Here is a 12,607-nt window from a genome sequence, read left to right as displayed (position 1 = left end):
TACCAGTCATTAATTCGATAGTATACTATATATATATATATATATATATTTGTTGTTAGGTTAGCAATTACGTTCCAATTTTGAACAACCCTAGTTGCAACAACTAGACATTCCAGGAAACGAATGCCCCGCTTAATAAAAATAGGATACAATCACCGACCGGTGAAAGGAAAGAGTTGGATCAACCATCGACAAAGGAATATCGAACTCTACCCGTTTAAAGTCTCGTAGCCAGGAGAACCATAGAATCAGAGAGTTATATTATAACATCGGTATAAAGGTCGAGAGGACACCTAAAAATAGCTTTAGAAGCCAGATTAGAGAAGTGTTTCCTGAGTTCGAGCAAACACAATGCGACATCTAGACAAAAAAGAGTGGGGACACCGGTGGAAAACCAAAAAAAAATAAAAAAAAATGAATATTCGTTTCAAAGCCAACCAAATTTTTTTTGGACCTCTAGAGTTTTGAAGCTTTAGAAGTACAAGAAGTTATAGGTTTTTGTATCAACTTCAAATATAAACACTTTCTTTTTCCTAAAATTCTATGTTAATTATGAAAAATAAATAATATTAGTATGATAATATATGAATTAAGATTAACTCAATCCTAAATTTTCTCACCTGGGGTAGTTTGCAAGTTCATTAAAAAGTAGACATATGTTAAAAAAAAAATCTAAAAATATATCAATTCTCTTGAAAAATAAAGAATTATTAGTGCTCCACATTAAAATATTAAGATTATTTTGAGTTAAACGTAAGAAACCGTTTGATCGGAAATAAATTATTATGCGATAAGTTATTCATTATGCATATAAAATAAATTTATCTTATCATTATGATTTAAAATAAATAATTCAAAAACTACCTACTACCTCCGATTAAACTCATAATTAAAAAATCATACTAAAATTTATCCCAAAATTATTATAGCGGGTAGTTTATAGCTACACCAAATGACTGCTAAAGGACCATTTTTTTTTTTAATTTCTCGGTGTTGACATCCAATTTTGGACCTCCACAATATAGATTAATCATTGAGCTTCTTCAATTTCAAACAATTTAAAATAATTAGTTTTATAAAAAAATTAGAAAAAGATAGTTGGTAAGTTATTTTAAAGAGTTTTGTCACTTTTTGTTAATAATTTTGAAATAATATATATGTTTTACATAATTATGTATATAATTAGTACATTTTATGAATATTCAAAAATCGTCTCAAATAGATTTTAGTTTTACTTAAAATTTTGTCAATTAGTTTAGTTAATTAATAGTTAATATTTTGAATTAATTAGTTTAATTATTTTATTTTGTTAAGATTAAGAAGCTTGTTTAATTAATTGAAAACAATTCATCTTATTTTTATTTCGGGTCAATTGCAATCCATGTGGTTATTTTCTTAATTCAAGTTTAGCTTCATTTTGAAGACCCGAAAATTGGTTCAAATTGCTACCTTCAAATCCTATTTCCTACAGATACAGTAGCCCACCAAAAAGACCCAACATGATCCAATACCCGGCCGGCCCAACTCTCTAATTCTCATACAATAACCCAACAGCTACAATACATACCCAGAACGACCCGGTATAGGGTCTGCTTCTTCACGCGTACCCAGCGAAAATCGCGTACTAGCAGCCCTGCTCACTCCTTTCTTCACCCGATTTCCCCAGCCCAAAATCACTCTTTTCTTCTCCATTAGCAACAACTTTCGGAGAAAAAGAATCACTAAGCTGCGACAGTCATATAAGAAATATATATTTTCTTTCCTTGTTCGTGGGTTGCTAGGAGCTCCTGAAGTTTGAAGTTGGTGGTGAGGTCGTTCCAACCTCGGTTTTGCTGCCTGGAAAAAGGTAATGCTCTCTTCGTCTTTTTCTATTTCGGTATGACGTTTCGATATAGTGAAGTCACTATTTCGTTGTTATGAATAATGGATTTTTAGTGATGATGGCTTGTACATGTATGTTTAAGTGATCCATTTGGCTTAGGCTTAATATCATTTTGCCATTTTAGCTTTAGTATGGTTGATTCTGTGTTTCATTGTTCTAGCTATTCGAATGTCGCCAGATCTGAGCTTTTTTCATTTAGACGTCTTCAAGCATCAATGTTTCTTTATCTGGTTTGTTACCGTTAACGTTAAGTCTGAGTTTTTGAGATTAATTGATAAAGCCATCATGTGGTATGATTGCATTTTGTTCCATTAGCTTTGTTTGTCACTGTTTTCTTGTATCTCTCTGTTGTATTATCGCTTATAGCGAATTATTTGAGCCTTCTTTCATGTCTCCATTTTCTTTTAGTCGAACAAGTGTTTGCTATTTGCAATTGAGCTTTTAAAATTTGAGGCTTTTTTTTTTTTTTTAGATGTTAAGCTTACTACAAGCTCTTGTTTTTCTCTTCAGATCACCACCTATTTTCTCTTTTCTGTTTGTCCTCTTTAAGTTCCTCATATTGATCCGAGTTTTTCTTATAAGTTGCATCAGCCTGCATAAGTCTTTAAATCAATCTGGATTTGGTTAAATACATGGTAGTTGAAATTCGGGTTTGTTGGGGCAGTAGCTCTTGTGATAAGAGTGGTTATCAGTTAAGCTGTAGTTCGTTTAGCATATGAATTTGGTTGTTTTCAACTTCTACAATCAATATAGCTGTACTACTCTTGCGCGTCTTAAACTTGGATGAACTTGCTTTGTTGTTTTCCACTGTTTAAGGGAAGAGCTTGCCAAATCTGTTTTAGACTGAGCTTAACCTCCAATTTCCCTCATTGTTGTTTCGTGTTTGATTGAGTCATAAGAGTTTTGAATAGATTAATTCATTATGCTCGAATGTCTGTTCTCTCGGTCTATTTCTTAATGCATCGATTTTTACTTTTATTTCGCATTAAAGTCGATGAGTTCGTAGCTTTGTTCCGAGAAATATTAGAATTTAGTTTGCTGATGTATACATATCTGAAGTGGATCGTGAAGTGTCACTAAATTCTTGTCCCTTCCCTATATCTGTGCCTTGTCTTCTCATATCATTTATTCCCATGATTTTCTTATCAGTGTTCCATGTTGCTTCATTGTTGCTCGTTTCTATCGGAATTTGGTACTAATTCTCATCTGTTTTTGTTTTGTTTTCTACCAAATCCCTTTTGAGTCCAAGTGAATTCTGTCTCGATATCTTGCATCTCCCAATGGGCAATATTCATATTTCTTGAGTCAGCCCCATGGAAAATTGTGAAGTCTGTGAACAGGTCTTTGGAAGCTGATACAGGTTCCGAAGGTCCAATACAAAGCTGGAAATTAACTTATTAAGTCTCCAAAATCCAGAAAATGAGTTGTATACGCTGGTATACAGCCGAAAATATTGAAATACAGGTTGAGAAATGCAGAAATACAAGGTTTAAGTCGAAATACAGGTTTCGGAAAGCCCAAAATGGGTTAGATACAGGTCGTATACAATAGTATACACCCAATATACGCAGAATATACAGGGAAGTGAACCAAAAGTCTAGGAAATTTCAGCAGCAGGTCCAGGCGAAAATTGGGCCCAGAGGCCTAATGAAATGAGTAGCAGTAGATTTTGACAATTTGGGCCTAAACCCATGAATTTCAGTTATGTTGCAGATAGACAGGCCCAAAGTGCAAGCAATATCAATCTTAAAGATTGAAGCATAGAATTAGGGAAAAAACTACCTAACTAGACATACATCCCTACTATATATACTAATATTATCTCTACTTTTAAACAATTACATATATTATCACTTTTAATATTTTATACCATATATTTTAAAAAATATAATTAGATACACAAATCCCTTAAAACTAGGATTACTTAATTATCTTTACATTTTAAAAATTAAAATTAATGGTCCAAATATCTTTCTCTCTCATCAACCCCCCCTCCCCACCCTCCTCCGTAAATTGTCTATCCCCACCCCTCTCCCCCACCAATATATTATTTTAGTGGCAATATATATGTCATGTATATGGTCATACAAATCATCTTATGTATCTTAGTTTTTATTTCATATATTTAATGTTTCATTCAATGTATCTATACATATACATGACAGTGATGCGTATCTGATATGATTATTTCGTGTATCTAAGCATGATGTTATATGTATTCTATAAATGTTTAATATACATGTATCTAATATGATAAATAGTATATCTGAAACTATCAAAAATTATTTTTTCTAAGCAAAAAAATAACAAATTACAATGTATCTAACTTAAAATTCATATTAACTAGTTTAGAGAATTAACAGTGTATCTAATAGACCACATCAATTATATGAGCTACTACCCTTCTCATGTATATGAACAACAAAAATAGATGTGTATCTGACGTAAAAAAAAATGTATCTTATTATAAACAAAATTTAGAAACAATAATCAACAACATATCTAACAAGGTAGATAGTGTATCTGAAATATTAAATAATTATTTATTATCATGTATCTATTGGAATTGTGTGTCTATCTGATGTACTTAAACAAAACATATCACAAGAAGCATTCATTAAGTTATAATGTATTTGAACAAGACCTCCGATCAATCAATTCAGAGCACTTATATGAATGCTTAACATAGTGTTTATTCATTATATTCAAAAATAGTTTAGATCATGTATCTGAAGAAAAAAAGATAACCAAAGCAACGTAAATAGCTTACATCATGTATTTGAAGAAAAAAAGATATACAAAACAATGTTTCATACATAAATTAGCATTAATTGATGTATCCAACTCAAAAGTCATTTCACCATTATGGCTACATCCAATATTTTCTTTGTAATCGTTATGCATAATGGAAAAAATCCAAAATCATATTTACATCATTTTAATTTCATAAACTTCATTCTCATCTTAATTGAAGTCGAATTGTCTTCAACATTGTATCTGATCTCTAGAACATTGCGACTAATTTCATATCACACACTATATCTTGTCAGAAATACATCAATACATAATTATAAGAGGTGAAACTAACAATCCTCTGTATAAGAACCATATCTTGTCTAGAGGTTCATTCTCCTCCCATAGAAACATGATTTGCAGGGAAGGTCGGATAATTGGAATAGGTCAAAAACTGAAGTAGATTTTCCAAAATTTAGTCTCAAACATTGCGACTACAATCGATTTGTAGTTGCTTGAAAATACCTTCAATGATATCATGGAAAGTAGCATTATCCTTGAGAAGTATTCCATTGATTTTTACGGTGATATTGACCATTATGAAAAGGAAAAAAAATCAAACGCAAGAAACAAAAAAAGAATTGTTGCCAAGAAGAAGAAGTTTTGAATTAGAGAATTATTATGGTTTTAGGATTTCGTTATTTTAGGAAGATTTGTTAGAGTTGATATGTTAATGAATCTGTATTTTCAATTAGAGTTGTTAATTAAGCCTAAATTACTCCTTTATTTAAGGAAATCAGTTACACACATTTAATTCAAAATATTAAAATATGTATCTCTTTAATTCAAACCGTCAGATACATGTATCTGATAAGTAATGATACATGTATCCGACGGACAAAATATGGTATAGGATGTAATTATTGAAACTATCTTGAATCATAGTAATTAGGTACTAAACTAGTGGGATTTATGATAGTTTACTCAAGAATTAGGGCGGTGGGCCTGAAGGCCCAATTTTTGCTGAATTTGGGCAAGGAGCCCAAGTTCAAATTTCTCTCTTTTCTTTATTTATTATATTAATAACTAACCTTTTATTTGAATTGGTTTTTACTTAATTTAATTTTCAAAAGAAAGTCATTTCTACTTTTATGCTCAAGTTAAAATATTTATATTTTATTTATTACTTATTGTCTTTATGAATTATTTTATTAGTTATCTTGTTAATATGAATTATTTTTCCTAAAAGACCCCTTAGTTTATTTCCCCTCAAAAATAAAAAATGGATTTTATTACTTAGTGATATTTTTTTTTAAAAAAAGTTAAATATTTGTCAAGTCGTTGGTCAATCGCATGTTAGTAGTGAATATTTCGAGGGCCTAACACCTTTTTGAATGTAAATTGAACCCCGAACCCTCTTTGAATTTTAAATAATTTTTTCTCTATTTGAAAATCTTTTAAAAATTTAATAAGTTTTCTTAATTTCTTTCAAAAAAAAAATTAAGTGACCTCTTTCTTTGAAAATAATATTTCTTCCAAACCTAAGTTAAATTGACTTTTCGAAACTAAAGTCATTTTTTATCTTCCAAAAACACTCAATACACTTCACACCTTCCAGAGTAGCATTGAATTTCATATCGTAGGAAGCAAATGCCATAGCATATTCAATCCTTCACGGCACTGCATTAAGGACCCACAATTTATATGGTATCCTTCGTTTTCCCTTCATTTTCCCGTGGACTCATTGAAGTTTGTATCTTTTTATATTCATTCAGTTCTGGTAACTCTATATTGTTGATAATCAGTAGGAATTTGGAAACCCCATTTGTGAAATTGAACTAAAGTTTTTTTTTTTTGTTGTTGTGGGATTTTGTAGAAATGGAGTTAGGGCTGGTCACCCTGTTGAGAGCTGCATGGGTTGCTGCGATATTGCCCGTTGTTATCGCTTTGATTCCTTCATCCAAGATTAATTTTTTTCAACAATTCGTGTTAGGGTTTGCTAAGCGTGGCAAGATTATGCAGTCTTCATCAAATGTAAGTATTCATTCAAAAATTGAAATCTTGTTGCTTGCGTGTTTGTGTTCTTACAATCTCTTTAGATAGCACTAAACATTCAAGCATTGTATAGTTCAATTGATTTAAGTTTTTCTTCTAAGATTAATCAATGTATATTATTTGGTCGTTGGCGTGTAGTTTTGGTTCCCGAAAGAAATAGTGTACCCAAGACTAGCTCAACTTTCCGTATTCACAATTGAAACGGGCATCCGCCTGAATAATTCTCTGACTATACAATAACTACATGACTATAACAATTTCCCCCCTCCGCAAACTGCATCCAAGCTGTAGTTTCAGAGTCTCAACCTCACGACTTCCAGAACCTTGCAATGTATTCTGGCATGTTAACTATTGAAGACCATGCTTTGTAATCCATACGAGCTGAATACAAAGTTTGTTAGTTCTGCTTAAATTTCTCCTACATCATAATATCTCAATATTGGTTTAGTTTCATGACTAAAGAAGTGAGATTTAAGCCATCTGAAGATGTTTAGAACAGGAATGTAGTGGTCATTGGCACAAGGCTAAGGGTTTAATTGCTGCTAGGTAATTGATATTTCTAGGCTTTGAGGTTGTTGTTCTTGAAGGAAGGGTCGACATGGTGGCATAAATCGAACAACGAAGATGACTGGTGTCCTCTTGCTAAGCTTAGAACTGTGTGAATCTGGATATTTGTTCTTAAGTTGAAGCTTTGATTAGAAATTGTTAGTTAGGGTGTGTAAACTTAGGGAGGCAATGTTGGATGAGATTAAGAGTGTAGATATTTCATTAGGTGCTCTGTCAGAGGCGCGCCATTTCGAGAAAGTGGAGGGCAGCAATTGCATTGTCCCTTTATTTTACAGCAGCATCTCACTCAGCAAATGCGGTATCTCACTGCTGCATTGCAAAATCTACATTAATACAGTCTGATCCCCCGAAGGCTGGTACTGGAGCTAAGCAAATTAGAAGGGGATCTGAGCAGGATACAAATGTTAACACATGATTTTAGGGTGAATTGAGCGTTGATTGTATCCACTGCTGCAGGATCTCTAATCATCTTCATTGAACCAGATAGATAATCTCCGTTCAAACTGATTTAATTTGAATATGGCTTGTGAAAATTCAGGGATAGAATCCCTATCAAATTGAACTGATTCAATGTTACTAGCAGAGTGTTGTACTGATCAACTTTTGGTAGTTGTCTGACCGATACATTGATGAATACTGAAAATGTACCTTTCAGAAATTTGTGATATTACTGTCTATTGGCAGGTTTCCATCTTCTGAAGCGCAGCGCTAATATATCTTTCTTGATCCTAGCGTGTCTTCTATCATGCCATGTTCGCCTTGCACTTATCCATTCAACTTTAGTAAAAAAAATTCTGTTGTTTGCAATAATGTTCAGTTTCAATTATTTGGTGACTTGTGTCGTGTTACAAAGTTCTATTTCAAGTACACGGTCACTTGTCTCATGTTACAAGCTTAAGTATGTGGTATTTGAACCCTTGTATAAGGTAGAATGAATCCTCAAAGTACTTGTTATTATGTATAAATAAAGTAAGTTTGTAGTTGCAAGCACTACCGTATTTGTTTACTATCTCCTCTCTCCACAAAGCATGTGTTTCCCTGGTAAACCTCCATAGCCACTTTGAGAGAAGACATGTATTTTGAATTCTCAGATTTCTGATTCCAAGTCCACCTCCACCTGACTGCTTGTGAAGTTGTACAACCTGCCATTTAAATAAATGTCGGCCCTTTCCTTCTTTGTTTCCCAGCCACAAAAAATCTCTTCTTAGCTTGTCAAGCCTTTCCTCCACCTTAGCAGGGATGGGGAACAGTGACATTACATAAGTAGGCAGTGAGTCCAAAACAGAGTTTATCAAAGTAACTCTCCCTCCTAATGAGATGTATTGGGCTTTCCAGTTAAACTGTGTTATATGGATGATGAGTAGTATTTTTTAAAATATATCAATTTGTTTCTTCTCTGGCAATAGCTATTTTCTGTGAAAATGAAAATTTCTGCAACTTTTAAAAGATTAAAAAGTTTCTGCAACAACTTAATTGACCTGACACTCTTTTTGGTTTGTTCAATTGCAGAAATTCACTGTTCCACAGAAACTCTTCATTCACTTCTATATTCTAGCTTCTGTTTGGACAACACTTCTGTTAGGTGCAACCTGGCTTTATGCTTATAGTACAGTGCCAAAGATCTCAGAACCGTATCTTTTTTCTAGTATTGCTAGCCACTTGACGGGAGGATCAGGTATCTTCTCTTTCCACAGTTCTCATACATCAAAGGAACATAGAAGCAGGATTGCTGTATCAATCTTTCTGCTTTTATTAATGGAAGCTCAAGTACTGCGACGTCTGTTTGAGTCAATATACATATTTAAATATAGTCCTTCAGCCAGGATGCACATTTTAGGCTACCTCACCGGTTTATTGTAAGTTGGTATCTCACTTTGTCTCTTTTTTTCGTAAATATTTCCATATTTCTTGTTGCGTTTTATCAGCTGACTCCTGGTGTGTTCTGTGTGTCTGTTCCTTTTTTGTGTGTGTTCTTTTCTTTTCTTTAATTGGAACTTCAATTTTTGCCATCATTATTTACTTTGATCAAAATTTCCATGGCCTAGTAAAAGGGTCTAATATTTGACCATTAGGTGTATATCTTTTTATAGAGCATATATTCTTCATCTATATGCAGAATTTCCAACTAGACTTTAGTTTTGATAAACTGTATTGTAATTGTATAGAAAATTATTTGAAATAATTCACACTTTATAGAAGTCGTAGTCAATGTTTCCTGTTTGGACAACACTAGTATATTCTCTTTTAGTGCCTAACTTCTTATAGTTTCCACAATACATCAACTCCAAGTTGTCAGATGGACAAAAGACTTGCTGAATTTTGTTCTTTTTCTTGATTCAAGCTTCTATACAGCAGTTCCCATCTCTCTTTGCTGCAATCATGCTACAGAGGTATACAAGTTCGGGTTGAGTTTGATTCAAGAGTTTATTGTCAAAGGAAAAGATAGGATGCTAGCAACTGAGGTTGATTGGTGGAGATTTTTGAACCCTCTCATTCAACTACGATGGTACTCATGGATTGGTGCAGCTATATTTTTTTGGGGCTGGATTCATCAACACCATTGTCATGCAATTTTGGTAAGTGGCAGGTGCTATTGAATATAGATTTGGATTTGTCTTTGAGTTAGGAGTGTCTTTTGGTTACTTGGTTAATATATTACGTGCTTGTCCTTGGTGCCTACCTCTTCTATATGAGGATTTATTAGTTATTATAATTTATCTTGTGGAAGAAAAAAGGCTACTGGTGTTTTCAATAAAAACCTAAAAGAGGTTTTAACTGTAGTCTGAAAACTGTGTAGAGTGTTTATCATTTCCTTTCGCCTAATGGTTTCGGTCTCTTAAGCCTTACTCATTCACTTGAGCCCACCCACCTTCATCAAACAGAGCACAATCACCACATTAGAAGAATTGAACTTAAAAAACATGAAATAAATGTGGCATAATGGGAGTAGTTATCTCCTGACTGAGATAAGCTCATATTTAAATAGATGAAGTAAAAGCACTTCTGATTTTCAAGTTAGAGTCAACTAATTTTTATTTGCTTCCATGTGATTATACTGACTTTGCTATTATTTACCTATAAAAAAAGGGCATCCCGGTGCACAAAGCATCCCACTTTCATGCAGAATCTGCGGAAGGGTCGCACCCAAAGGGTGTGATGTAGACCACCTAGCCTAATGCAAACATTAGTGACTGCTTCCATGGCTTGAACCCGTGACCTATAGGTCCACGGAGACAACTGAACCGTTGCTCCAAGGCAGTATAGCCTCTCTCGGGGTTAGCGATAAGAGTACACCGGCCCGTGTGGTAGCGGGCGAACTAAGGATTTCGTGCTTGCAAGGAAGCGTGCAAGTGGGTGAACGCATCACCAGCCAAGCTAGTCACTTGGAACATAGGGGTATTCAATCCCCGAGCTTCCGGGCCTTGAGAACCGACTTCGGATTTACCCCCTTCACCTATAAAAAGAAAATCTCAATCTATTCACCGAAATGGACTAAAGCTAAGTATATTAATTGTGGCACTCTGGTCAAGGTTGGATCAAGGTAAGAATATGGATTCTTGACTTTGAGAATTTCGAAGGTACTATATGTGGATATGTGTGCATAGGCGATGGATCTCACTGTCATTAAGACTGATGTTAGAGTTAGTTCTTTTTTCATAAGGCACATTGGTGGTTAAGAGGTTGTGAGCTCTGATAACTGTAGCTGCTCTAGATATTATTACTGGATGTGTTTTACTTTATGGTTGATTCTCATTGAGAGATTGCAAGTACAAGGATGAACAGATAGTGAGGTTGATGTGATAGCATATGATGATACAATAGTTGAATCAATAGCCTGTGAAGGTGAATAACTGAGCTTATCCACTTCTTTTATTTATTCTTATACGCTGGATAAATTCATTATAAGCTGAAGCAATAAGTTGAAATTCAGCTTAATGATAATTATGGAGGTGCAAAATACACTGCAACAAAAGTACAGGAGCTTTTAAGAAGTTTGACTACCTTCTACGTCTGTTGCTTCATTCTGTTGTTTTTTAATTATTCTGGTCGTTCTTGAAATTTTCTTTACTAAATTTCCCTGTTAACATAAAGGCAATTTCTCTTTGAACTTGACAGCTGATTCTTTTATTATGTTTGTGTCGGTTATTGAGCCGTAGTTGTTGTATGCTTGTGATGGTTGCCTTAGAATTCCTTAGATCATCACTGTGATAATAACATCTTTACATTGCCAATCAGGGTTCATTGAGGGAGAACAGAGAAGACAATGACGAATATGTAGTTCCTCATGGTGATTGGTTTCAATATGTTTCATCTCCACACTATTTGGCTGAGATTGTAACTTCTCTTTCTCTTACTAATGTTCTAGGAGTATTTATTTCATGTCTCAGTACACACAAGAAGCTGACCTTTCCAGGCTCTAATTACAAGTTCCTTTTTGCTGTTCACTTGTACTTAAGGTTATATATGCTGGCTTTGTGGTTGCTAGTGGATGTTCGGACCTCACAATATGGCTACTCTGGGGATTCACGGTACAACTCTATTCAAAATCTTGAGAAGTACCCTCACTTCCCCACCCTGTGTTCATTTTCATTCTGCAGCGTGATGCATGATGTTGCAATTTCAGGTGGTAAATCTTGTCTTAGCAGCAGCAGAAACACATAGATGGTATTTGCACAAGTTTGACAACTATCCTAGGAATCGTTTTGCTATTTTCCCATTTGTTTATTAATGCTTAATGACCAAGTTCTGCTATATTATTTCTTTGAGCGGAACTGTGTATGTATATATAGGTTCTGTTAGCTAGATGTGAATTTTTTCTAGCCACGGATACAATTCTATGGATCTGATTATGCCCAGCAGTTTTTGTGAGCACTTCTGATCCTTTTTTTTTTTTTGGCCAATTGCTTTATCTATCATGTAACATAAATGAATGAAATTTGTGTGGATGTTGCCGCACTAAGTTGCAGTAATGAAATTCCTTATTGTTTGCCTTGTGTTTCAAGGACCTTTTTCAGTTCCATTAGACAGCATTTATGCTATTTCTGCAGTTGTCAAAATAACCTCTTTTTGAGTAATCCGCCCAACTTGTTCAAGTTAAAAATGGGTTGGACTGTACTTAAATTGAACCCGAAATGACCTGTCAAACTACTAGGTCAAAAAAGTGAAACCTGCAGGATGAAAAACAACTTAAACCCAACATACAAAATATCAAATTATATGCAAATAATTTAAGAAAATATATTAACTTCCGCACTTTTTTTCAAAAATGAAGTAAAAGAGATAGGAGGACGAATCATGTCGTACGGGGTGGGTTATTACTCGTTATTTGATCAAATAACACATTTTGAGCCAAGCAAATTTTGAAAAAAT

The 12,607-nt window shown here is 33.9% G+C and overlaps 1 protein-coding gene across 2 annotated transcripts; it reads left to right on the top strand.

Annotated features, from left to right (window-relative positions):
* The first annotated feature begins 6,275 nt into the window (after positions 1–6,275).
* On the top strand, positions 6,276–12,052 carry LOC125816886 (polyprenol reductase 2-like). 2 transcript variants are annotated; one of them, XM_049496534.1, is made up of 7 exons: positions 6,276–6,322; positions 6,492–6,649; positions 8,747–9,093; positions 9,579–9,813; positions 11,474–11,572; positions 11,695–11,766; positions 11,862–12,052. In XM_049496534.1, the coding sequence occupies exons 2-7, from the start codon at positions 6,494–6,496 to the stop codon at positions 11,964–11,966; spliced, it is 1,014 nt and encodes a 337-aa protein (XP_049352491.1). In that variant the 5' UTR covers positions 6,276–6,322; positions 6,492–6,493; the 3' UTR covers positions 11,967–12,052. The 2 variants fall into 2 exon arrangements, with proteins under 2 accessions (XP_049352491.1, XP_049352490.1); XM_049496533.1 differs by having other exon boundaries at positions 6,276–6,395.
* The last annotated feature ends 555 nt before the right edge of the window (positions 12,053–12,607 follow it).

This window comes from Solanum verrucosum, unplaced genomic scaffold (assembly GCF_900185275.1).
Source record: "Solanum verrucosum unplaced genomic scaffold, falcon-dt-bn FXZP01000261.1, whole genome shotgun sequence".
In the NCBI taxonomy this organism is placed as follows: Eukaryota; Viridiplantae; Streptophyta; class Magnoliopsida; order Solanales; family Solanaceae; genus Solanum; species Solanum verrucosum.
This window is presented reverse-complemented; position numbering and strand designations above follow the sequence as displayed.